The sequence below is a fragment of the Panulirus ornatus genome, chromosome 56 (genome assembly GCF_036320965.1).
Source record: "Panulirus ornatus isolate Po-2019 chromosome 56, ASM3632096v1, whole genome shotgun sequence".
NCBI lineage: Eukaryota > Metazoa > Arthropoda > Malacostraca > Decapoda > Palinuridae > Panulirus > Panulirus ornatus.
In genome coordinates, this window is record NC_092279.1 from 15,946,161 (window position 1) to 15,973,783 (window position 27,623).

At 53.1% G+C, this 27,623-nt stretch overlaps 1 protein-coding gene across 12 annotated transcripts in view; it reads right to left on the minus strand.

The window, feature by feature from the left end:
* LOC139765935 (cell adhesion molecule Dscam1-like) overlaps window positions 1–27,623 on the minus strand; it is a 301,572-nt gene that overhangs the window by 266,701 nt on the left and 7,248 nt on the right. For all 12 annotated transcript variants that reach the window (XR_011716761.1, XR_011716762.1, XR_011716760.1 and 9 more), the window contains exon 2: window positions 21,328–21,601. Coding sequence is in view for 9 of the 12 variants with exons in the window: in XM_071693916.1 (XP_071550017.1) it covers window positions 21,328–21,370 (43 nt within the window). In the remaining 3 variants the exon portion in view is untranslated. The remainder of the gene's footprint in view (window positions 1–21,327; window positions 21,602–27,623) is intronic.

The window sequence follows — 27,623 nt, forward strand, 5'->3', positions numbered from 1 at the left end:
GGACGTGCCCAAGCCGTCCCCCCCTCACCCCTGACTTAGGGCGTGCCTCGGCAGCCCCACCTCCAAGATACACGCAGACTCAGACGGTCCTGCCGGGGGACCTGGAACCACCTGCGGGCGTTCCTGTGACCCGACAACACAAGAGAGACCCGGCAACATCTGGTCCTCCACTTACGTACCGTATGACGTAGCACCTCACCGCCACACCACGTCGCTGGGAGGCTCCAAGCTTCATGCGCACCATCACGAACCAGATTATAAACACACGAGACGCGTTTCCCCTGTGAGCTGACGTGAGCGGGACGCCCTAGGATAGGCACCACTGATGAAAACGGATGCCGACCACATTATTGCCAACCAATATTAGGAAAGCGTAAATCACACGACGCAAAGATAGGATTTGTTTACAAAAAAGGTGAACACCAAGATTTGCTGCCAAGATTGGACGTAGTGCCAGGGCTGTTTAAGGAAGAGAGCTGCGTGGTTCACAGAATCATTGTCTGCTACGTTCAATCATACTGTCAGTGCGTAATCTACTGGTCCCTCCATCATCTGCATAAAGAAACATTTGTTCTCCGGCAAGACAGGAACGAAGATTCAAATCATAGTTGAGAAAACGCGACGATAAGGGAAGGAAACCCTGCTGTAGACCAGGAGGAGGTCTGCTGCTGGTGGCCATGGGACGCTACCTCCTGCTCTGCTGTAGACCGGGAGGAGGTCTGCTGCTGGTGGCCATGGGACGCTACCTCCTGCTCTGCTGTAGACCAGGAGAAGGTCTGCTGCTGGTGGCCATGGGACGCTACCTCCTGCTCTGCTGTAGACCAGGAGGAGGTCTGCTGCTGGTGGCCATGGGACGCTACCTCCTGCTCTGCTGTAGACCAGGAGAAGGTCTGCTGCTGGTGGCCATGGGACGCTACCTCCTGCTCTGCTGTAGACCAGGAGGAGGTCTGCTGGTGGCCATGGGACGCTACCTCCTGCTCTGCTGTAGACCAGGAGGAGGTCTGCTGTAGCCTCGCCACCACCAGGCGGTGCACAGTCATGCCCTATCTTCCTCTCCTTCGTCAGTCACCAGATGTCACAAGCTAAAGGCAGCGTCAGTTATGTCTTAAACAGAATTTACATTACAGCAACACCTGTACGTACGCAAAGCCTCACACACACACACACACACACACACACACACACACACACACACACACACACACACACGTATGCAAATACAGGTATGTGTAGGCATGTGTGTGTGTGTGTGTGTGTGTGTGTGTGTGTGTGTGTGTGTGTGTGTGTGTACACGTGTATATTTACACAGTCGACATCCACGAACATGCTTCACTGTCCATGAAGGCAGGCGCTTCATTCACGAGGGCCAGGTAGGTCTTCCGTGCACCTGCTCCCGTCACAAAAGTTCTCTCAACGGCCCTTTAAATCATGTTAATCTGGCCATTAGGTAAACAAAGCACAGCTAACCTCGCTAGAAGAAAGGGAGAGATGGGGGGGAGGGGAGGGAGGTGAGGGGAGGGGAGGTGAGGGGAGGGGAGGTGAGGGGAGGGGGTACACGATGGATTGAGACACACGACGGCCTCCTCCAACCCCCCACCTCCCATTTCCCTCCGACAAAAAGTCATATTTGGGCTGGGGGCGGGGCGGGGCGGAGCGGGGCGGGGCGGGGCGGTGGGGTGCGACAGGGAGCGGGTAACCCAGCTTGGATGAAGGACGTGGGAAGGGGGGTAACCTCCACTAGCCTTATAAAAGAGCAAATTGGGCCGTCGCCACGCCCCTCACGCACACAACATCACTATTTATATATCTGTAGCCGGGGCAGGCTGGACTATCCCCCCTCACCCCCGCCCCTTAACCTACTCCCGGAGTTTCCGTGTGGGAGGAGGGAGGGGATTTCTCGGCAAGCAGGGCCAATCCGGACCTCTTCCGTCCCCCAACCCCTCGCTGGTGCCACTGGACCACGCATCAACAACGCCACCCCCCTTCATCCCCCATCCTCCACTTTGGTCACTATCAGTGCACGTAGGAGGAGGGGGCGGCGCGGCGGCGCGCTCCATGCACGTCAAATGGTCCTGAATATTCTCTCTCTGCGGGGCCCCCCTTGGGTTAATCCGAGGGACGCTATGGGATCCCTGTTGTTTCCCCCTCGGTCTAAAGTTATTCATTGGGTTGCCCGGAGATCCCTTATGAAGGTCTTGCTGGCCCCGAGGTCCCCGTGATTGCCCTCAGGGCTCGCCAAACTAGTTAAGAAATCTTTTCAAATTTCTCAGCTTTTCCTGGACACCCATGCTTGTCCTGGGGGTCTCGGACCTCAGGTCCCCCTTAAGCCTGTCCCTAATATTGCCTCTGAGCCTCCAGGGACCCTTCCTTATGGTCACCAGGTCTATCTAGGTCCCATAAGCTCGTCCCGGTTCCTCTACGTGCCCTAGGAACCACACTGGCCCTGAACTCCATCTAAGTTACTCCATCCTGCCCTAATGTTTCTCTAGGACCCCTTGGATGTCGCCCTACCCTAAGCCCTACACTGCTGGCCTCATGGGGGTCCTCCCCCTTACCTAGCACACCCAACCCCCAGCCCACCACCAACAAGGGGATGATCACCCCTGGGCAGGTCCTCCCCTGCGGAGGCTCGGAGACAGCCAGCTGAGGCTGACAAATGGATTGCGTCGAGGTGAAACAGATTTTTATCAAGAGGAAGGAGAAAAGAGGAGGAGGAGGAGGAGGAGAGGCGAGTCGATGGCTTTATACCCACCTTTTCCAAGATACTCGCAGGTTTTAGGAGTTATAGAGATAAATGTTGCTGGAGGAGGAGGAGGAGGAGAGGAGGAAGAGGAATGATGGATGGAGGAGGAGGAGGAGGAGGAGGGAGAGGGGTAACGGAATGACAGAAGCACCGTAGCGGAGTGGCGATGGGTCAGGGCGACAGGAGGATGAACTAGTGGTGGATGGAACATATAAGAGCAGCAGCAGCAGCAGCAGGAGAAGGAGGAGGAGTAATGGCACAGCCTCGAGTTAATGACACCAGTAAGAGAATCTTAATGGGATCCGAGGGAGTCGTTTGACTATGATTAGGGGGACGGGCTTGGAGAGAAGAAAAAAAGTGGAGGCGCTAATTGAACACTGTGTGGGCAATGGCGGGGGGGGGGGGAGAGAGAGAGAGAGAGAGAGAGAGAGAGAGAGAGAGAGAGAGAGAGAGAGAGAGAGAGAGAGAGAGAGAGAGAGGAAGGAGACAAAGACATTCATATCTAGTAAAAGAAACATACACACACACACACACACACACACACACACATACGAGAGAGAACACCTCAGAACAGCTGGAACGTTCAGCGGCACAGTCAAGTCCCTGCCCGAGCAGGAGGAGGGGCAGGAGGTACGCGCGGCTGCCCCACACTGTGTAATAACTTACCCCGGGTTATTGGTGACCCATGGGCCGTAACCAGGAGTGATTCATGACACGACGCATTCATATATATATTTTTTTTCTCTTTTTTTTTTTTGCTACATGGGATTCCAGTTCTGGATGTGCACAGAACAGTCGTGTAGCCGTGTGGCACAGACGTCTACTTCTGGCTGTATACAGAGCAGCCGTGCGACCAGACTGTGGCACAGACGTCTACTTCTGGCTGTATACAGAGCAGCCGTGCTACCAGACTGTGGTAGAGACGTCCAGCTCTGGCTGCGTACAGAACAGATGTGCATCCTTGTGGCACAGACGTTTAGCTCTGGCTGTGTGTAGAACAGACGCGCTGAGCTCCCAAACTAGGGGCAAAGGCGCCGTCCAACCCTGGCCGTGCACAGGGGAGCCGAGGGTGTGCCAGGGACGCGGGACTGGAGGGCAGGTCCGCTTCAGGAAGGTGGCCGGTGGCCTCGGCGGCCGGGTCCCCCTGCTGTAGGCGGTGCAATCAGGCCGATGGACTTGTTTTGTTCCGGTAGTGAGGCTGCTGGAGGAAGGGGAGAGGGAAGGGGGAGGGGGGTAAGGGCCGCCTAGGGGGCATGTGGGTCATGGAAGGGAGGCGGAGGGGAAGGAGGGAGGAGATCCCCTCCTGGTGGCAGTGGTGGAAGAGGAGGGGGGGGGGGCCACAGTGCATCCTCCTCCTCCTCCTCCTCCCCCTCCTTCCCATACCCCTCAGCCTCCGCCCACCACGGGCCGTCTCACCTCATCAGCTCCGCCTGACGCACGATTGGATGCAACGTCAACCCCCCGTCGGCGGCATCACACGAGGGCAAGGTGGGAGGGTGGGAGGGAGGAACGCTCCTGCCACATCAACTCGCATCATCTCTCATCATTTCTCAGACATCGCGGAGGACCTACTCGCTCGGCATCAACCCGCTAACCCCATGACGGGGGTTTGAAGCTTCGCGATTATCACGTTATCAACTCACTACATATGATGTATTTTCTACGTAACTACAATAGAAGAGAGGACTTGCTCCTGTAGCACCGGCATGTAGTGCCAGCGTCGGCCAAGTCCGCCTGCTGGAGGACGCAGTGCCATAACCTCGCCTCGTACCACTAGTCCCTTACTAGCGTCATCTGATCACATTAAACGTCTCTTCTTACCCGTCTCTCACTCGACGGCCTAATGCACGGCGGATCGCATGACACACACACACACGCACCAGGGAACCCAACCTCCTGACACACGAGGTGCCACCTCCTCCGCGTTTCTGACCCAAGACGAAACTTTTGAGTGTTCATAATTACCTGAGGACCGTCTCTTTTCTTTTTTTTTCCTTTCTTTAAATGAACCGGATCTTACACCCAGGACACCCTTTTTCCCTAAGAGCTCCTGTAGTCCAAAGATGCGCTACACTCAGTAGCAGAGGCACGACCGACTCCTCTGAAGCGGTGAGCTTTATTAACGGCACCGTTCACTGTGTCGTCCACTGACGGAGATACAGCCTCGTTTAAGGTGGCTCCTCACCGGTGGTGTGGCCTCAAGAGGAGGGGAGTCCGGTGACATCAAGGACGACCATGAATGTATGAAACACTGAGGGACGAATGTGGGGTGACTGGTAAGTGAGTGAGTACATGGTGAAGAAAGACAGCATACATATATTTCAGAGGGTCTATGATAGTGGAGAGTATTCAAGAGATGGGGGGCTCCACGAGTCCCTCCCCGTACTGTATAACCAGGTAATCATACGGGCCTCCGTGGTATAGTGGTTACCATTACTGACCATAAGTCAGCATGAGTTTTATTCCTGGGCGTAGCAGTCGGCCCACAGTTAACCCAGGTGTTCATCCTTCCCTCGGAGCTGGCAGATAAATAGGTACCTGGTTTAGGAAGGTAGGTGTGTGTGTGTGTGTGTATGTGTGTGTGTGTGTGTGTGTGTGTGTGTGTGTGTGTGTGTGTTTGTGCATACACAAATGGAATTAAATACATGGTACACATATACAAGGCTCAGAGACGGGGGCAACACGAGTGTAAAACTCTCCCCTGCAAGTAAATATTAGAATTGCATTAAAATTCATGGACAAAACAGCTGTTCACATTATCCGTACGGCCAACACTACCGTATGGTTCTCAAGATTGGTCACCGTTCTCAAGGAAGCACAAAAGAGCCAACAGAGAAGGTCGAGTGGGGAACTTGAGTTACAACCTACAGGAGGCCAGGTGTTCTGCTTCACTCAAGCAATCCCTCTATGGGTCTCCTGCAGGCCAGTCCTAACTACCTCCTCCTGCAGACCAGTCCTCATCACCTCCTCCTGCAGGCCAGCCCCTTCCTCACTGAAAAAAAAAAAAAAACCATGCGACACATCCGCACAACATACACCCACACAACACATCCCCACGCACATACATCCGCAATACATCCACCGAACACGCACCCTAGACGACACCTTCTCACAACACTTTCCCACACACTCTAGCAAGATATACACGTTCCCTCGCAACCCACTCCCCGAGACAACACACCCAGCGGGAGACATAGCCTTAGACACAGTAACAAAAGAGAGAGAGAGAGAGATGTCCCAAGTACGCGGGGAAGCATTAAGTTACCCTCCCTCTCGTGTGAATGAGAGGCGGGGGAGCTGACAGGGAGGCATGCAAATACCTCATGACGGAGGGCAAGTGCCTCCCGACCCTAACGGAGAGCCTGAAAGAGACTCTCACGACCCTGACGGAGAGCCAGAGAAATGGCTAGACTTTATGGCTGACCTCTAATGTCGTAATGTGGCGCCTGGTGCCAGTGAAGCCCCCAGCAGGAGGACGCAGGGGCAACCAGGGGTGTGGGTCAGCGTCGGGAAGGGGATGGTGGAGGTAAGGTAAGGTGAGGTGGGAGTAAAGCCTTGTGGTGATGGTGGTGGTAAGGATGCCTCTGTGGCAGTGGTTCATTGCCTGTGTAGTGTTGGGGACGGTCCTGGTGTCCCAGCAGTGCCGGGTGACACCTCATCCAGACATCACGACCCATCACTAGTGGATGACAGCCCCAGGTAACACACTGCTGGTGGCTTCACCAGTGGATGACAGCTCCAGCTGACACACTGCTAGTGGCAGATCAGAGGGTGTCAACCACTGAGGCTTAAAAGCACACGGTAGACACTTGGAGTCTGATGAGTGCTGAGGGTGAGGTGGTGGTGGGGGGTGGTCTGCCTCAACCTGGTGAGGCCCTCATAAACCTGAGGAGAGGGACACTCATCTTCACTCCCCTCTCCCATCCCCTGTGGTATGAGGTGACCTCACCACAACCGCTGTGCCATCCCCCAGCACCATAAGAGCTGAATCTGTCACGGCCTCAGTCTGATCCCCACACAAGACCTCTCACGAATCGTATAAACATTTCATCCACGATTTCGGCTGCGCTTCGTGGCTCGTCGGGTCAAAACGACCCAAAGACGCACAACCATTTGCCTCATCAAGAGAGGAAATCCTGATATCGTCGGAGATGTGGTGTGAGGGGAGGGGGGCGTTCCGTCCTTCACCGCCTCTCCCAGCTCCCCGTCTGCCTGGAGGAGGAGCGGGTCGTCCCCCCTTCACCCACCACATACACATGCTTATACTCTCCACCAAACCTTCCCACACGAGTAATACGGCCTAACGAGGAGACTGTCCGTCGAGGCCCAATTAAACTTTTCTCGTTGGCTGGATCAAGCGCTCTATCACTTTTTCTTTTTTTTAAGTGGACACGGAAAAAAAAACTGGCTTGGAAGTACTTTTGGAGGGAAAAGTTCCCACTGAATATCTGATGTGTGTGTGTGTGTGTGTGTGGGAGGGAGAGGGTTGGGAGGGAAGGAAGGAGAGAGGGAGGGAGGGCCTCCGGGAAAAGTTCCTACGCGTTAATTACGAACCGCTAAACACGGCAACATATTCAACTGCCAGCCACGCCGACATATTTAACTCCCGGCCAATCATTTCATCACAATTTAATGATGATTTAATCAAAATTCCTCTGCCAGCGGCCAGATAAATGGCCCGATGAATCTGGTGGCCGGAGTTGTGTCTGAGTTGGACATAATTGTATCTCGGCCACACGACACATATTGATGGCCAATGATTTACACCCGACCGGTAATTAACTGGCGGGACGTGTCGGACCGTGTCGAGAGCCGGGACACATTGTGCCAGGAAGTGTCAAGGGTGTGTCGCAAGGTGTCTTGAAGGGAAGGGGGGTGTACTGGGTGTCGCACTGTGTCAAGTGGTGTATCGTGCGGCGTCACGGGCCGCGTCAGGGTGTGTTACACAATGTCAGAGCGTGTCAGGGTGTCGAGATGGAACTAAGGTGTACCAGGAGTGTGTCAAGAGTGTGTCATTTGAGTAGGAGGTGGTGGAAGGGCACGTTCTATGGCACCAGATCTCGCCAGAGTGGGCCAAAGCATCCCAGAGCACGTCAGAGTGTGTCGGAGTCTACCAGGTTATAACAAAGCGAAGTTATCCGTGTCAAGTGCCACATCAGAGCGTGTCAGAATATGCTAGAGTGCCTCAGCACACGTCGAAAGTGGCCTCAGCACACGTCGAAAGTGTAAGAACGGACAAACACACTGAGTACGACGGTACGATCCTTAAGCACGACGGAATAACCCATGGATACGACAGTACGACACTCGCACACGACGGTGCGACCCATGGATACGACATACGACACACACACGACGGTTACGAGCCATGGATACGACGATACGACCCTTGAGTACGACGGTGCGACCCTTGACTACGACTGAGCGACCCTTGAGCATAATAACGTTAAGGCCAAACATCACGCAATCGTATAGAGCCAAGGGTCGTTGCAACGCCGTGATCAAGGGTCGTCCCGTCTCGCTCGGGGGGTCGTACCGTAGCCCTCAAAGGGGAGGTGGCTTGTCAAGACGTAAACAAGATCCCAATCACCACTGTAAACCTTCCTCTTAACCATGAGCAGCCAAGCAATAAACCAGCAGGTGAGTGAGAGAGAGAGAGAGAGAGAGAGAGAGAGAGAGAGAGAGAGAGAGAGAGAGAGAGAGAGAGAGAGAGAGAGAGAAGTCCTCCTCCCCCACCACCACCCACCACCACGGCTCAGCGACCGTGAATTACGCGCTCAATAAAACTGCCCGAAAATGTACGCAACGCCTTTGTCGAGGGCGTAGCGGTAAGTGGCAAGTGGCCGCCGCCACTACCCGGGGAAGCCTCATAAACTGCCGGACACTCGTTCGCTCCACGACAAAGATTTTAAGCAAATTGCCTCCATTTCGGCCGACCCCGCGATCGGTCAAATAACACCACCACCACCACCACCCGTCCTCCCTTCTCCCTCACCTACCCCCCTTCCCCTCCCCCACAATCCCCCCTCCCCTCTTCCCCTCCTCCACAATCCCCCCTCCCCTCTTCCCATCCCCCCTTCCCCTCCCTCACTGGGCTGTTGAGACGGGTAACGTGGACATTGTAGGACGGGTGAGGCTATTCATTTACCCCCCCCCCTCCCTTTTTTTTTTTTGCACGTTTGGTTTCGAACAAATTTTTTTTCATTCAATATTAGTTGTGTTTAACCGTGTGGTGTACGCTACAGTGTTGCCAAACGTGGTGGCGTAGAAGGCACACACACACGTGTGTGTGTGTGTGTGTGTGTGTGTGTGTGTGTGTGTGTGTGTGTGTGTGACTTCTGCAGTGTTGCAAAAAATCGATCCGTGGGAGATATGTGTGGTCTGCAGTGTTGTCATCGACTCTCGCCCTTTAATCCCTCCCTAACTTAAACACTTTGCAGTGCTGCCAGGGTCATATATATATATATATATATATATATATATATATATATATATATATATATATATATATATATATATATATATATATATATATATATATATCGGCAATTCATGGAGGTGTGGGAAAGTGTGTGTGCCTCTGCTCAGCGAGAGTGTGTGGCTCACACATATATAAAGTAACATGTCATACGGTCGTTAATCTCACCACATTAAGCCTTAGTGGGAATCGTATTCGTCAAATCGACCGCTAACATGGATCACTTACTGACCAAACACGCGTCACCTCTGACGTGGGGGAGTGACATTCACTCTCTCCTCTTCCAAGGTCGGTTCCTGCTTCGTCTGGTGTGTCTCCCTCCCTTCCTCCCTCCTTCCTGTAGGGCTAATGTATACAACACTTCTTCAGTTTATGTCTAATTCACAACGAAGGTTACCTTACCCATCGGTAACTCCTGCCTTCTGTAGCCTTCGTGTTACCCTAATATCTCTGTCTTTTCGTTTATATATATATATATATATATATATATATATATATATATATATATATATATATATATATATATATATATATATATATATATATATATATATATATACGTGCCTACACTCCTAGGTTAACACCAGGCCTCTATATTTCATCAGACCCTGACCATCCCTAACCCTACGGCAGATACTCGGGCCTCTGAGCCTGAAACTGCCTGTCCTCACCTGGGCCTGAAACACTGCCTCTACCCTTACCTGGGCCTGAAACACTGCCTCTACCCTCACCTGCACCTGAAACACTGTCTCTACCCTCACCTGCGCCTGAAACACTGCCTCTACCCTCACCTGCACCTGAAACACTGTCTCTACCCTCACCTGGGCCTGAAACACTGCCTCTAGCCTCACCTGGCTCTCAGGAAACTGACGCAGTCTATCCCGGTAACATCCACAGCGTAAAGCAATCAGCACGAGGCATTTTCTGGCCGTAATCCAGCGGTTCTGCCATCACAGCCAACCTGGCTACCCACCACGAGTTGATTACTGCCTCGGCAGCGGGAGCAGCAGCATCCCTCACACTTGTCTGTCTCACACTTACCTTCAACTCACACTTGCAAACCCTCACACTTACCCTTCACTTACACTTGTACGCCCTAAGCCCTAACCTGTCCCCGCTGGTACCCACCTGTGGCTGGTATGAACCTCTGTCTCCCACCTAGCAGTGGAGTTAATCAGTAGGGAGGGAGGCACCGCACCAGCAGGTAGCACAGGAGCAGCCTCTCCCTCCTCACCCCCGTGCAGGAGGTTCCTCCCCTGACATAATCATGCTGCGGGTCGAGGCTTACACAGCGGCGGTGGGGCAGGCAAGAGGCATGGCTTGATTCCCGCCATTGTTAGAGTGCGATGGGGAGGGGAGGAAGCGCGGACCATCCCAACCCCACCAGCACCCACCCAACCCCTTTTCCTGTTGTCACTTCGACGCCAAAATTCACTTACTTGCCGCTCGTCGCCCGCCCACAAAATGGAAATTGGAGAGATAACAAAATTCTGGGCGGCTGTCGACACCGCCGACGAAGGGCCCGCGGGCCACGTGCTGCCTGGCTGCACATATTGAATTATATTACTGGGGTGCCACTCCTTGTCTCACACCGCGCCCCCCTTATCGACGTCTTCATTTTAAAACAATTGACGATCGCTGCTTCCACCCGGGCGCCCAGACTACTTTTGTCCTCCCTGCTCCACCAAACCTAATTCTAAATATATATATATATATATATATATATATATATATATATATATATATATATATATATATATATATATATATATATATATATATATATATATAGTGTTTAAGGCCCCGATCACGAACTAAAGTCTTTATCTAGGTCGGGCAACGAATGGACAACAGAACGTGAAATACAAAAACATGGTTAGGTTAGCTATATGCAAATACGGCGGAGATCCATACCACATATCAACACTATCAGTGGTCACTGGAAATATGATATATATATATATATAAGGAAGGTGAGAAACCCCCTTGCCTAAGTGAAGATGCGACGATCTGTATATATATATATATGACTTGTGTTTTTAATTAATTGTATTCTTATCACATCAGCGATAGCCTATCGCTCGGCGTATATAGTAAAATGTGAGCGAGAGTTGAATCCTTCGCCTAGCGTTCACCTGCCGGGGTTAATATTTGGCGCACATGTGACTGGGGTAGGTTAGGTCGGGCAGGACCCCCGGGAGCAGGAGGTGGGTGTGTGGATCACCATGGCCGCCTGCTCCACCTCTGGACCCGGGAATTATTTCTTGGGCCAGACCCGACCCTCGTGTCCCTCCGCCTGCCAATCTAAAGGGGAAGAAAGCTACCTCCCGACGACGCACGCCACGGTTATCTACCACAAGAGGACGCGCGTCCTGAGGCCTCCCGGAACTGGCCCAGGTGTGAAGGACGAGCTTCAACATGGTCTCCAGTGGTTCCCCAGGGCGCCTGGAAAGGCGACCTCCAACTACGGTTTAAAAATAAATGAATAAATTAATGATAATGATAATAATAATAATAATAAAATAATAATAATAATAATAATAATAACAATAATAATAATAATAATAATAATAATAATAATAATAATAATAATGAAATTAATGATAATAATAATGATAATAAATATCATAATAATAATAATAATAATAATAATAATAATAATAATAATAATAATAAAATTAATGATAATAATAATGATAATAAATATCATAATAATAATCATAATAATAATAATAATAATAATAATAATAATAATAATAATAATAATAATAATAATGACTTAAACTCAGGGCAGGTGTAAGTATGGCTTCCCCCGGACCCCGCCACCTGGAGACAGACAGTCAGTCAGTCAGTTCGCACAAAAATCTGGAACCTCTCCACGCTGATGGGGTGGAGGGGAGGGGAGGAGGGGAGGGGAGGGGAGGGGAGGAGGGTAAAAGGGGGGGTTCTGAAACCTATGAAAGAAGCCCCCCCAACCCTAACCCCCTGGTGGTATGAGGAGGAGGAGGGAAGGAGGAGGGAGATGCACTGGTAACCAGGTCATCAAAGGGACCTTTCACGGGAACTTGATGAATCGTATTTTGAATTTCCAGGAATTCCTCTTTATGACTGGAAGGCCTGGGTGAGAAGCCCTGGGCCCAGCTGGATATTGCCACCTCTCATTACCGTGCAGGGGAGCACGGCTCAATATTGTGGTGGTGGTGATGGTGGCGGTACTCTCCATCACTATGGTGGCGGTGGGGGCACTCTCCATCACTATGGTGGTGGTACTCTCCATCACTATGGTAGTGTTCACGGCACTCTCCATCACTATGGTGGTGGTGGTGGCACTCTCCATCACTATGGTGGTGGTGGTGGCACTCTCCATCACTATGGTGGTGGTGGGGGCATTCTCCATCACTATGGTGGTGGTGGTGGCACTCTCCATCACTATGGTGGTGGTGGTGGCACTCTCCATCACTATGGTGGTGGTGGTGGCACTCTCCATCACTATGGTGGTGGTGGGGGCATTCTCCATCACTATGGTGGTGGCACTCTCCATCACTATGGTAGTGGTGGTGGCACTTTCCATCACTATGGTGGTGGTGGGGGCACTCTCCATCACTATGGTGGTGGCACTCTCCATCACTATGGTGGTGGTGGTGGTGGCACTCTCCATCCCCCAGTGGTAGTAGTAGTAGTAGTGGCACACTGACAACGGTGCCACCTTCTCAGGTGGTTATCGATCGTGGTGAGTGCCTGGGGCGGTGCCACGCGCGCCAGCTGAATGGGGAAACATCTAGTAATAGTGTGGGAGTAACTGTTCGTAGTGGAGATAAAGTCGTCAGCCTGGGGGCCCTACCGGGGAGAGGGAGGGAGGGAGGGAGGGAGGGAGGGAGGAGGGAGGGAGGGAGGGAGGGAGGGAGGGAGGGAGGGAGGGAGGAGGGAGGGAGGGAGGGAGGGAGGGAGGAGGGAGGAGGGAGGGAGGGAGGGAGGGAGGAGGGAGGAGGGAGGGAGGGAGGGAGGAGGGAGGAGGAAGGAGGACAAGAATTATTAAGGACGGCGGCGGGAGTGGGTTATTCAGCGGTGGAGTGAGCAACGGGCGTCTGGCTATAACTCAAAGCCTCGACCCGCCCGAGGAGGAAGGGACGGAGGGAGGGAGTCTTGCAGAGTACTTGGGCCAAGTAACCCTGAGGGAGGGAGGAGGGAGGAGGAAGGAGGACAAGAATTATTAAGGACGGCGGCGGGAGTGGGTTATTCAGCGGTGGAGTGAGCAACGGGCGTCTGGCTATAACTCAAAGCCTCGACCCGCCCGAGGAGGAAGGGACGGAGGGAGGGAGTCTTGCAGAGTACTTGGGCCAAGTAACCCTGAGGGAGGGAGGAGGGAGGAGGAAGGAGGACAAGAATTATTAAGGACGGCGGCGGGAGTGGGTTATTCAGCGGTGGAGTGAGCAACGGGCGTCTGGCTATAACTCAAAGCCTCGACCCGCCCGAGGAGGAAGGGACGGAGGGAGGGAGTCTTGCAGAGTACTTGGGCCAAGTAACCCTGAGGGAGGGAGGAGGGAGGAGGAAGGAGGACAAGAATTATTAAGGACGGCGGCGGGAGTGGGTTATTCAGCGGTGGAGTGAGCAACGGGCGTCTGGCTATAACTCAAAGCCTCGACCCGCCCGAGGAGGAAGGGACGGAGGGAGGGAGTCTTGCAGAGTACTTGGGCCAAGTAACCCTGAGGGAGGGAGGGAGGAGGGAGGAGGAAGGAGGACAAGAATTATTAAGGACGGCGGCGGGAGTGGGTTATTCAGCGGTGGAGTGAGCAACGGGCGTCTGGCTATAACTCAAAGCCTCGACCCGCCCGAGGAGGAAGGGACGGAGGGAGGGAGTCTTGCAGAGTACTTGGGCCAAGTAACCCTGAGGGAGGGAGGAGGGAGGAGGAAGGAGGACAAGAATTATTAAGGACGGCGGCGGGAGTGGGTTATTCAGCGGTGGAGTGAGCAACGGGCGTCTGGCTATAACTCAAAGCCTCGACCCGCCCGAGGAGGAAGGGACGGAGGGAGGGAGTCTTGCAGAGTACTTGGGCCAAGTAACCCTGAGGGAGGGAGGAGGGAGGGAGGGAGGGAGGAGGGAGGAGGAAGGAGGACAAGAATTATTAAGGACGGCGGCGGGAGTGGGTTATTCAGCGGTGGAGTGAGCAACGGGCGTCTGGCTATAACTCAAAGCCTCGACCCGCCCGAGGAGGAAGGGACGGAGGGAGGGAGTCTTGCAGAGTACTTGGGCCAAGTAACCCTGAGGGAGGGAGGGAGGAGGGAGGAGGAAGGAGGACAAGAATTATTAAGGACGGCGGCGGGAGTGGGTTATTCAGCGGTGGAGTGAGCAACGGGCGTCTGGCTATAACTCAAAGCCTCGACCCGCCCGAGGAGGAAGGGACGGAGGGAGGGAGTCTTGCAGAGTACTTGGGCCAAGTAACCCTGAGGGAGGGAGGAGGGAGGAGGAAGGAGGACAAGAATTATTAAGGACGGCGGCGGGAGTGGGTTATTCAGCGGTGGAGTGAGCAACGGGCGTCTGGCTATAACTCAAAGCCTCGACCCGCCCGAGGAGGAAGGGACGGAGGGAGGGAGTCTTGCAGAGTACTTGGGCCAAGTAACCCTGAGGGAGGGAGGAGGGAGGAGGAAGGAGGACAAGAATTATTAAGGACGGCGGCGGGAGTGGGTTATTCAGCGGTGGAGTGAGCAACGGGCGTCTGGCTATAACTCAAAGCCTCGACCCGCCCGAGGAGGAAGGGACGGAGGGAGGGAGTCTTGCAGAGTACTTGGGCCAAGTAACCCTGAGGGAGGGAGGAGGGAGGGAGGGAGGGAGGGAGGGAGGAGGGAGGAGGAAGGAGGACAAGAATTATTAAGGACGGCGGCGGGAGTGGGTTATTCAGCGGTGGAGTGAGCAACGGGCGTCTGGCTATAACTCAAAGCCTCGACCCGCCCGAGGAGGAAGGGACGGAGGGAGGGAGTCTTGCAGAGTACTTGGGCCAAGTAACCCTGAGGGAGGGAGGAGGGAGGAGGAAGGAGGACAAGAATTATTAAGGACGGCGGCGGGAGTGGGTTATTCAGCGGTGGAGTGAGCAACGGGCGTCTGGCTATAACTCAAAGCCTCGACCCGCCCGAGGAGGAAGGGACGGAGGGAGGGAGTCTTGCAGAGTACTTGGGCCAAGTAACCCTGAGGGAGGGAGGGAGGGAGAGTCATTATCTGGCCCAGGGTCATTTATTTCTATTCCTGACTTTAAAACCACGACCAGCGTCATCATCACTATACCACGAGGGTCTCCACTACTAAGGCCCCCTACCACTGTATAAGAGGGCCCTTCCCCCTCTTCGAGGATGGGGCCTACTGGTGTACTTCAAGTCTTCATCCCTGCCATCATCGAAGCCTCTAATACTGCAGTACAAGGCCTCCCCTCCCATTCCCCTCATACAAAGGGGGGGTCCTCCTATTGTAATACAAGGGGGTACTGCCTCATTAGCAGGGTCCTGGATCCCTCACTGCCCGGGACTTTACCAGGGCTCCGGACGCCAAACTTATCCACTACCACCACATTATTAAAGCAAGATCCCTAGTCCTCCACTACCACACTACCTGGGGCCCCTCACTACCATACTACACGAACCTTACCTGGGCTTTTAACTACTATACTGCACGGACCTTACCTGGGCCCTTAACTACCATACTATCAGGACCCTCTACCACACTGCCTAGGTAATATGCCTCATAATAACACATCAGCTGAGTTCCAGAATTACACTATCGTAGCCTAGGGATTGCAACGTCGTGCTCATGGGTCGTACTGTCTTATTCAAGGGTCGAATCGTCATCTTCGATGGTCGCACTGTCGTGTTCAAGGATCGTAACGTTGTGCTCAATGATCGTAACGTCGTGCTCAAGGATCGTAACGTCGTGTTCAAGGATCGTAACGTTGTGCTCAAGGATCGTAACGTCGTGCTCAAGGATCGTAACATCGTGCTCAGGGATCGTAACATCGTGCTCGAGGATCGTAACGTTGTGCCCAAGGGTCGGAAATAAGTAGTGTTCAAGGGGTCGTAAACCCGACCTCATCCGTGGCAAACTCGTGCTCAAAGGGGTCAAAAAGCTAAGGCAATCTGTGTTTGTCTTCGCCTCTCTTACAGCCTCCGTCGTAGATCCGTGCACTCTCGCGCGGCGACCTCGGGTACAACACTCCCTCAGCAACACTCCCGAACGACACACGTGTCACTGCACGTGTGGAACAGATGTGAGACGATAATATATACGTGACACCTGTTACTGGCCCGGTAGCTGTAGCTGCTTAACTGAATGGGTGGACAACGCCCCCATGTACCTTCCGACGGACCTTGTGCCACGTCTCCCTCATTCAAATTAGAGTGCCACTGATTCTGTAGCGCCACAGGATTCTCCTGGTCATGACTGTCCCTCACCCACCACCACCACCACCAGCAACGTGGTAGAACGGCTCGGTGCGGGCGCGGGAGATCAAAAGTGCCTTAACACCACAGTAAAGCCCGGATGCCTCCTACACATTCCTGCCCGTCAATTAGGCATCCCGCTCACCCGCATCAATATCCCAGCGACACGTCCGTCGACACGAATTTTCAGTACGACCCTGCAATATGGAGGTTATCGATGCACGAGAACACCAGCCGGAATTAACACTTCAGGAGGCGCCATTGGCGTGTGGAGGGCCGGCCGGCAGGCGGGCGGGCATACATCATTCAACACCGTCCATGAAAACATCAGGGAACATCACACATTCGGCCGGGGACACGGCGGCCACCGTGTTGTGATCGGTCCCCCCATGAATGTGTAAGGCGTAGGGGATAATGATAACCGGGTCCACGGGGGGGGTGTCCGTTATCTGTGTTATCGACGCCCTCGCGCACATCCTATTCTGGCCTCGGCTCCTGAATATTGGCAGGGTAATTAGTGCAGGGAATTAGTGTCCTCATTATGACCAGAACACAAACACCGGCTCCGCATTGATAAGGAATTACAGCCTCCGATTGCCGCCCGCTTATCTGCCCCTGACAGTCACCCGTTCGACGTGACCTCCTCCTCCTCCTCCTCCTCGTCGTCCTCCCCCTCCGCAGCCCCTCTGACTGGTGGCGGCATTTCCCCTCCCTTGCCCCCTGTGACTGGTGGCACTGCCCACCCCTCCCTCCTTCCCTCCTCCAGTCCCTATGACTGGCGGCTGCCAGCACCAATGACTACAACCACCCCTCCTCCTCCCCTTATTCTTCCGTTTATCACCCCTCCCTCTTCTCTCTCTCTCTCTCTCTCTCTCTCTCTCTCTCTCTCTCTCTCTCTCTCTCTCTCTCTCTCTCTCTCTCTCTCTCTCTCCCCTCTCCACCTCCAAACTTCGAGGCACAGACAGGAAATTGTGACAGGGCATAATTACCATGTTTGGAAGGGACGGGGGGAAGCCAGGTGAGAGAGAGAGAGAGAGAGAGAGAGAGAGAGAGAGAGAGAGAGAGAGAGAGAGAGAGAGAGAGAATGTGCGTGTGTGTGTTGACCACTAGTTAGAACATCCATTCACATCCACATGTACACCCGCCCGGGGCACCACATGGATCCCTCCGAGGCCTGAAGCACCCACATGACTCCACTATATACATCCACCTGGACCACAAGTATCCACCTGGACCACAAGTATCCACTAGGCAAGGCTGTATCTCCCTGGACCGATAGTATCCACCTGGAACAGCAATATCCACCTGGACCGGTAGAATCCACCTGGACCAGTTATATCCCACTGGACCAGTACTATCCACCTGGACCGATAGCATCCACCTGGACTGGTAGTAGCCATCTGGACCGGTAGCAGCCAGCCACCTGGGCCGGTAGCAGCCAGCCACCTGGACCGGTAGCAACCAGCCACCTGGACCGGTAGCAACCAGCCACCTGGACCGGTAGCAACCAGCCACCTGGACCGGTAGCAACCAGCCACCTGGACCGGTAGCAGGCCTCGCTGCTAAAACCCAGTAATTTGATGAACAATTTCATTCTGACGCTGGTAATTACATGAACAATTTTACAGGTGAACAAAGTCATTAAACTAACCATTTCGCCGCTGAACTGACCAACTGGTCGTGCTGCTCCTGCTGAAGTGACTGGCGCCTTGTTTGTCTCCTCATACCAGGTTATCAGGGCTCTGATACCAGCTGGAGTTAACTGGTGCTTCGTTCGTCTCCTTATACCAGGGTATCAGGAGAGGGTGACTGTTACCTGAAGTAACTGGTGCCTAGTGTATCCCCTGATAACAAGGTATAAGGGAAATAAGTCTATATATATATATATATATATATATATATATATATATATATATATATATATATATATATATATATATATATATATATATATATATACTCACTGTTCCTCTGTTCAGAATGGAACGTACGCAGCGTAGTAAAGTGTTCAATGTTTCCCTAACTGTGGTGCACCATGTGATCCATCCCCTCAACACCTGCCAGGAGAGTGTGCCGCCCTCAACACCTGCCACAGCAACGACCGACCACCCACCTCATTCGGAGCACGGGTGGCCGCCCGCACCACCAGAACCACGGGTGGCCGCCCGCACCACTAGAACCACGGGTGGCCGCCCACACCACCAGAACCACGGGTGGCCGCCCACACCACCAGAACCACGGGCGGCCGCCCACACCACCAGAACCACGGGTGGCCGCCCGCACCACCAGAACCACGGGTGGCCGCCCGCACCACCAGAACCACGGGAGGCCGCCCACACCAACTACAGCCAGGGTGGTAAGCCTCTCCCGCTTGCAGTGGTGGCAGCAACAGCTGGGAGGAGGTCGTGTGCCCAGGTGGAACAGGAACCACATTAATGATGCAAGGTTGCCGCCCAGAACCTCTCCCACCTGCTGTTCACCTAGACACACCTCACTGACTCTCCCAAAATTTAATCTAAATTAAGACAGTATAATGTTAATCCGGTTATCTTCTAGTTAGTTAACTTATGTATGCAATTAGTAATTTACGTGATCCAGGTGGGAGGGTACAGCTATGTGGTACAATTGTGGGTGTGGCGATGGTAGCTGTGGTAGGGTGATGGTGGTGGTGTGTGGTGTGGTAGGGTGGTGGTGTGTGGTGTGGTAGGGTGGTGGTGTGTGGTGTGGTAGGGTGATGGTGGAGGTGTGTGGTGTGGTAGGGGTAATGGTGGTGGTGTGTGGTGTGGTAGGGGTGATGGTGGTGGTGTGTGGTGTGGTAGGGGTGATGGTGGTGGTGTGGTAGGGGTAATGGTGGTGGTGTGTGGGTGTGGTAGGGTGGTGGGTGGTGTGGTAGGGTAATGGTAGTGTGCGTGGTGTGGTAGGGTGATAGTGGTGGTGTGTGTGGTGTGGTAGGGTGATGGTGGTGGTGTGTGGGTGTGGTAGGGTGGTGGGTGGCGTGGTAGGGTAATGGTAGTGTGCGTGGTGTGGTAGGGTGATGGTGGTGCTGTGTGTGGTGTGGTTGGGTAATGGTGGTGGTGTGTTGGTGTGGTAGGGTGATGGTGGTGGTGTGTGGGTGTGGTAGGGTGATGGTGGAGGTGTGAGTGTGTGGTAGAGTCATTCTACCACACCACTCTAATTCTCACGGCTCTCGATCCCTCGTCAGCTACATAGGTGGCGTCCCCCGGTAGTGCCCAAGACTATGCCCGTTTTCCCCAGTGATGACAGGGGAAAAAAAAAAAAAGAAGCGAGTAATTTTCACAGTTCTCATTACCTAGTGGCGTTACCGTCGCTTCCAATGTACAGCCAGTCATTATAAAGTTGGCCTGTAAAATTTCGACAGTCCCTCCACTGTCGCGTTCCTAAGTTAGGGACACAGAAGTTAGTATACATCCAACTGCTGCTCTGTGCCAGTTACTACAACACTTAGTCTTCATAACTTAATCACCACTGTATAGATTACTTACCCTACGTAAGAGGATAAGGTCATCATTTACCGGGTAACTACATGGGTAATTCATAACACCAACACTCCAGGGGTAAAAAAAATCTTTAACGCCTTCTGCTGGTGTTAAAATTAAGATCGCAGACGCCCTCACTATGTACACGACCTATGTCGTTTAAGTGTTGTATGACACTATATAGTATATAGGAGATAGCTATATAGTGATGACCAACATGCATTCGCCTGTGTAGTCCACGAATCGAAGACGAGGGCAAAAGACGGCAAGACTGAACTATGAATGCTGGTTCATCTACCTTGGCAACTGACCTCCTCAACCTATCTGTACACTGTTCCTCATTTCCCATCCTCACATCTATCCGTAACATAAAAGCTCTCCTGCTTCTTGTATTTCTAGTGTCGTAAGACAAGCCAGGTATAAAGCCCTGCACGGGCAACTGTGTTAAGAAGTCCCGTTCTCTGGGTGTGTGTGTGTGTGTGCTCCTGCGTCAGGTGCATCGCACAAGGGCAACTGTGGTGTTGGTCTAACTTTAGAAGAATCAAGCCATCGGTACTGGTCGTGACCGATAGTGTATCTCCTGCCGAACCTCAGAAGTGCAGGTGACTACCAGGGTAACTCCACTTACGTCTTCCTTGGCGGATGTGAGCCGGTGTCACTCACTTTACGAGCATTTCCTTTTTCCTCATATTTGCTTCTTAAGTAATGTCTGTGGTGGCTACGAGGCTTGTTACCAGTCGTCGCACGACTGTGGCTGTGACAGAGCAGCCACACATGCAACAGCTCCCCGTAACATTAAGATCTGTCGTCACCAGGTATAACTCATAAACAGTACCTCTCTGTTTACTTATGCCTCCTTTAAAAGGTACTTCCTGCTCCCGTTGTCAGGTTTTGAGAGACCTTCAGTATTGCCAGCAACAGTCCAAGACGTGGAATGACCCAGTACGCTTAAACCTACCATGTGTATATGGTAATATTGTGGTTAAGAACCTACACTCTTCGATCATACATCCTGCTGACCAATATATAAATATGTATACAACAACAGGCTATATGACATACACCACAGGGCAAACCTACCGTAAAAGATACTGGAACACTTTTTCTTAACCTCCCGCGGTGGACTTATGCCTCACCCTAGTCCACAGGAAGGAGGAAACCCTAAGGAAACAACAGACTGTACTCACCTATGACGTGGAGGGGAGCCGGGAGCGAGGTAGCCTGCCTCATCACCTCCCTTGGCGGCAAATCTGCGTGCACGTAAGGGCCTCCTGCACGCAAGAACCGTGACGCACTTTGTATATATTTCCTTCTTCTTCTTTTTCCAAGACACAGGTTAATTCACTCGTGCATGGTCAGTTGAGGGGACACACAGCGCTCAACACTCAAAGCTCTCGGCACAGATATATATATATATATTTTCTTTTCCCACTTGCACACACACTAGCTCATACCATCTCCCTGGAAGGAGGAGAAATACAGTGGTTACAATACGAGAGGCTGTACCTCCAACCAGGATGTAATATGTGTCGTAGTACCTATAGTACATCATCGAAAAACGAAGCTAAGATGAGGGAGTGAAGAAAAATAATGATCCTATCCAGGCTAGAGAGAGTGAGTGTTGCCTGAGGAGAGAGAGAGAGAGAGAGAGAGAGAGAGAGAGAGAGAGAGAGAGAGAGAGAGAGAGAGAGAGAGAGAGAGAGAGAGAGAGAGAGAGATCTTTCTCGCCCCGGGATTGCTAGAGGCGGCGACGTGGAGAAGACATCCCGCGACGCAGGCCCGGGACCCCGCCTCCCCTGGGTAGGATGGTCGGGGGAGGGGAGGGTCAGACACCAGTTGCATGCCACAAGTCTCTACTTCTTGGCACCAGAGGGCCAATGCCGGGGGTGTCACTCTTGGACCTCCTGGCACCCAAGTCTGGACACACACACACACACACACACCAGCCACATGCAAATTGTCCACTTCGTCCTCTTCCCCTCCCACAATATTACTAGCGAGGACAGACCGTGGATCATCTCCGCCTGCCAACCCCCATCAACTTCACCTCGACCCCACCAGAGAGAGAGAGAGAGAGAGAGAGAGAGAGAGAGAGAGAGAGAGAGAGAGAGAGAGAGAGAGAGAGAGAGAGAGAGAGAGAGAGAGAGAGAGAGAGAGAGAGAGAGAGAGAGAGACGGAGGTCTCCTCGCCAACAGCTGTTTAACGAGACGTAATGGTTTAACTGACGGAGCTGTGGTCAGGGAAGTAATTCCAAGTCATCTTGACTACCACGGCGGCAGCACCACACTCCCGCCCGCATGCCTTCCAACCCCTCCCGCAACAATACAGCAGTAGTCCTCTCACTTCCTCCTTCCACTCCTCCTCCAGACAGCGACTCTCCTAAGGCCTGGCTGGCCCCTCGCTGGTGGTCACCGGGGGAAGGGCGCAGTGGTAGTGGTGGTGGTGCTGGGGTGGTATCCCCTGGCAAGGCAGTTCGACCCAAGATAGGACGGTGATAGACGTCCTCTTGGCAGGGCGTCACTCTACCCAAGGTGCCGTCCTGTGCGAATAATACACTCGTTCTCCAGACGGCGATGCAGAAAATTAATACCATCAAAGACACTCTATTTCAGACAATGTTGTTGTGTGTGTGTTGAGTGGCCCTGTCGTCGGCTGCCATGTTGTTAGGGGGGCCATCAGCTCGCTCGGCAGTGCATCCTCTGGGCTATCACGTTAACGTAGCTCATACGTCACGTGTCTGGTGCCACGGTGAGGGGGGGGCTCCACCGCACGGCTTCAGTGGCACTCATTCATCAGGCAGATGGCCCGACCTCCTCTTCCAAGCTTCTGGGACGCTTGAGAAAAGAGGGTGAACTTCGTGTTAGAGGCTCTAGGACGCTTGGGAGTCGAGGACGACCTTCATGTACAGGGTCTGGGGCGTTTGGACAAAGGCCTTATTTACGTTAAGGCTCTGAGGCGCTTGAGATAAGAAGGTCACCTTCATGCCAAGACTCTGGGAAGCTTGAGAGAAAAAAAAAAAGGCGCCTTCATATCAAGGTTCCTGGGGTGTTTAGGGGGGGAGACGGTGATCTTGACATTGAGAGGTGGGCAAGGAGCGGTGAGGGAGGCCGTGGTGTGAGGAGGTCGTAACATACACACAAACTGCAGCTAATAAGGGAAGACTACAGAGGCAACTTCAGTTAGTGTGGTGACTAGACTCCTGCATCACACATATTAATACTGGCCATCCCTCACACGCTCTCTTGTGTGAGGGGCTTCCCAGAGCAAGTCAACCTGGAGAGAGAGAGAGAGAGAGAGAGAGAGAGAGAGAGAGAGAGAGAGAGAGAGAGAGAGAGAGAGAGAGAGAGAGAGCAACCCTCCCGCCATAACTCATGGGTAAGATCAACTTCCTGTACAAGTCTGAGACAAAAGCGGGCCAGGTCACACCTCACCAACTTGGAAGAAAACATTAGCGAGAGATAATGTTGGTTAAACCAGGGCGGGAGACGTCCCTATTATCATCCCCGCCCGCCCGCCCGCCCACTCCTCTCTCTCTCTCTCTCTCTCTCTCTCTCTCTCTCTCTCTCTTTCCTCGAAGGTGCCTATGGGCTGCCGGCGTTTGAATTCCTGCTCTCACCATCACCGGGACACACTCCTACCACTGTCACCAAACACTCTGTCGTTATCATCAACATCCACCCCTCACCATCGTCTCCAACACACGTCATTATCACCATACCACCAACAATACCTCCAACAACCACCACAACTCTAGCACCCACCTTCCCTCGCCACACACACACCACCACCAACTTCCCTCACCAACACCCGGCCTCCCTCACCACCAACACCCCAACATCCTCAATCACCATCACTAATACCCCTATCACGACTCCCTCACCACCACCAACCACACACATCCACCACTCTCGTTCCCCACCATCCACCAACAACCCCTTAAAACCACCACCACCACCACCACCAGTGCCGACACCCTCGCCGCCACCAATCACCAACACCCCCAACACCAGCGAAGCCTGGCCATTATTCACAGACTGTGCATCAAGACCCGCCAGCTGTCCGGCACGGAGCCAAGTCGACGTCATGTTCCCGAGAGGGATCTTAACACAACAAAAATCTGATGGAAGTTTGAGGGAAGGATATTAACGTGGATTATAAAGATGTTCTTGTGGCCCCCCGATGGGGGCATGTCTCCCGCCCAGCTGTAGGGGGAGGGAGGACCTGAGACGATATGGCAGGAAGTGATTTCTTTATCCTGATGGGGGAGAACAGAGAGGGGGGAGGGGGGGCCCTCCGGGTGTTTAGAAGGGCACGGCATCATCACCCGTCTACCCAGAGAGAGAGAGAGAGAGAGAGAGAGAGAGAGAGAGAGAGAGAGAGAGAGAGAGAGAGAGAGGAGCAGAGTGTTGCTGCTCATGACGTCTGGGTTTTACTGAATAGACAACAAAGAGCATTATGTTCTTACAAGGTGCAGACGAAGAAGGGAATCCCTGACACGGGTTGGCCAGGAACATACTGGTGCAGGGGGTGGATGATACCAGCCATCCAAGGATGGTAAGACGTGGACAAACGGAGGGGCGTCCTCATCCTCCTCCTGATGGGGGGGAAGAACACGACCCTGTACTAGGATGATTAGGGACCTCCTCCTCCTCCAGGGGTAAGAACAGGACCAAGCATTAGGGAAGAGGTTGTTGCTGAGTGGCCTGACATTATTAGGAATGACCTCCCACCTGCCCACCACTGCGTGACCTCCCACCGGCCCACCACTGCGTGACCTCCCACCTGCCCACCACTGCGTGACCTCCCACCGGCCCACCACTGCATGACCTCCCACCGGCCCACCATTGCATGACCTCCCACCTGCCCACCACTGCGTGACCTCCCACCGGCCCACCATTGCATGACCTCCCACCGGCCCACCATTGCATGACCTCCCACCTGCCCACCACTGCATGACCTCCCACCTGCCCACCACTGCGTGACCTCCCACCTGCCCACCACTGCGTGACCTCCCACCTGCCCACCACTGCGTGACCTCCCACCTGCCCACCACTGCATGACCTCCCACCTGCCCACCACTGCGTGACCTCCCACCTGCCCACCACTGCGTGACCTCAGACATGCCCACCACTGCATGACCTGCCGCCCGTGGGTGGTGGTGGTGATCAACGGCCGCCCTGATCAGCTGAACCCGGCTCGTAACTCGACCAATATCGATGTTAGCAACAAATGGTTGTACTCTTGTGATGCGGCGCGTCGCCCGAAGCTAATGGGGCGGAAGGCGGGCGAGAACCATTATCCCGGCCGCTCAGGGGACCATGATGGTGGGCAGCGGCGGTCAGTCACTCACACACAACCGCAGGTGTCGCTCAAAACTCCACCACCTCCGCCGCCGCTCTACATACTCATAACCACTGAGAGAAAACTCACAAAAAATACCATACTCTCACTGAGTCTCACTCAGATAAACGCGCAAAACGACTCAACCCGCGCATGAATACACTACGCATACATGTGCACATGATAACATACACACACACACACAACACACACACACACACGGTGCAGAATAATAATTTTAACAAGACAAAAAAAAAGTAACTTCGTGAGGAAGAAAGTTAAGCATTGCCCAACTTAGAGTATGCCCGAGAGGGCCCCCAGCCAATCACAGCAAGTTTAGAGTTAGCGAGTGACCAATCACATTACAGCTGGGGGGCGGGGCCACAGGCGTGACTCTATATGGCTCTTCAACCCGCGGGACCGGATGGTCGGCGGGCATATGCTTATGTCGTACGATTTACGACTGTTGTAGCTGTGTGAGGCGTGATTATGAAGCTACGAGGCCATATAGCGCGGCTCCTTAATTGGGTAGTACAAACGATAAAACGGGACACAAACACAGCAGGAGACAGAGGCCACTACGACACCCTAAACCTGGCGTCTGACCCGACCCATAAGGGTCAAAGGTCAAGCCATCATACCATCGAACTCAGGTCAATAATCTCACCAGAGGGAAGCAGAGTGTAGATGTGTGAGAGGGGGGAGAACAGTGTGGGGATCTTCTTACAACAGGGTTACAGTACGGATGAAGGTAATGCACCAGACTCACTCACCTACAGTGAATCCCAGAGTACAGGCAGAACCCTCGGGAAATACAGTATGAAGACCGAAAAATACAGCACATACGCACACAGAGACGACCAGAAAAATACAGCTGGCTCTTCAGAAAATGATAACTGTATCGCCAGAAACACAAAGATTTTTATTCAATCATGTCCTCCGAGAATGGGACATATTTTTTTCTTTCAGAAACATCCTTGAAAACACATTACAGTTTACAAAGAAAATACAAAACTTGAAAATACAGCATCCCTCTCGAATACAGAGCACTACCTCCGAGGGAAAAATACGCGAAGCTACATACAATCATAGATCTGTATGCAAAATACGTCACTTCAGGGAACATACAATGAACTCCAGATAAAAAAAATATCCAACCAAGCAACTGCATCGAAAAATTTACCATAACACACACAGAGACATACAAACTGACCTTCAAATAATACGATAGAAGACAAAAGATTGAAGTTGATACAGCAACCACAACACTCACAGAAAAATAACAACGTCTTCAGAAACACAACACAGCCCATCCGGGGCAGATACAACAGGCCAAGAAATATACAACACAACCTCCAGAAATACAACCCAACACTCCCCCGAGCCGATACAGGAGGTCTGGAAACTCGCTCGTTTCCAGTCAATACGTCTGGCCTTTTAATGGTCTGAAACTCGGGGGGGGGGGGGGGGGGGCAGCGTCACACTACCACCACTACACACAGTGGTGGCAAGTGCCGAGGCTGGTGGACTCTAGTGGTAGCAGCTGGGAGTAGTGGTAGCAGCTGGGGGTAGTGGTAGCAGCTGGGAGTAGTGGTAGCAGCTGGGAGTAGTGGTAGCAGCTGGGGGTAGTGGTAGCAGCTGGGAGTAGTGGTAGCAGCTGGGAGTAGTGGTAGCAGCTGGGAGTAGTGGTAGCTGCTGGGAGTAGTGGTAGCAGCTGGGAGTAGTGGTAGCTGCTGGGAGTAGTGGTAGCAGCTGGGAGTAGTGGTAGCAGCAGGGAGTAGTGGTAGCTGCTGGGGGTAGTGGTAGCAGCTGGGAATAGTGGTAGCAGCTGGGAGTAGTGGTAGCAGCTGGGGGTAGTGGTAGCAGCTGGGAGTTGTGGTAGCAGCTGGGAGTAGTGGTAGCAGCTGGGGGTAGTGGTAGCAGCTGGGAGTAGTGGTAGCAGCTGGGAGTAGCGGTAGCAGCTGGGAGTAGTGGTAGCAGCTGGGAGTAGTGGTAGCAGCTGGGAGTAGTGGTAGCTGCTGGGGGTAGTGGTAGCAGCTGGGAGTAGTGGTAGCAGCTGGGAGTAGTGGTAGCAGCAGGGAGTAGTGGTAGCTGCTGGGGGTAGTGGTAGCAGCTGGGAGTAGTGGTAGCAGCTGGGGGTAGT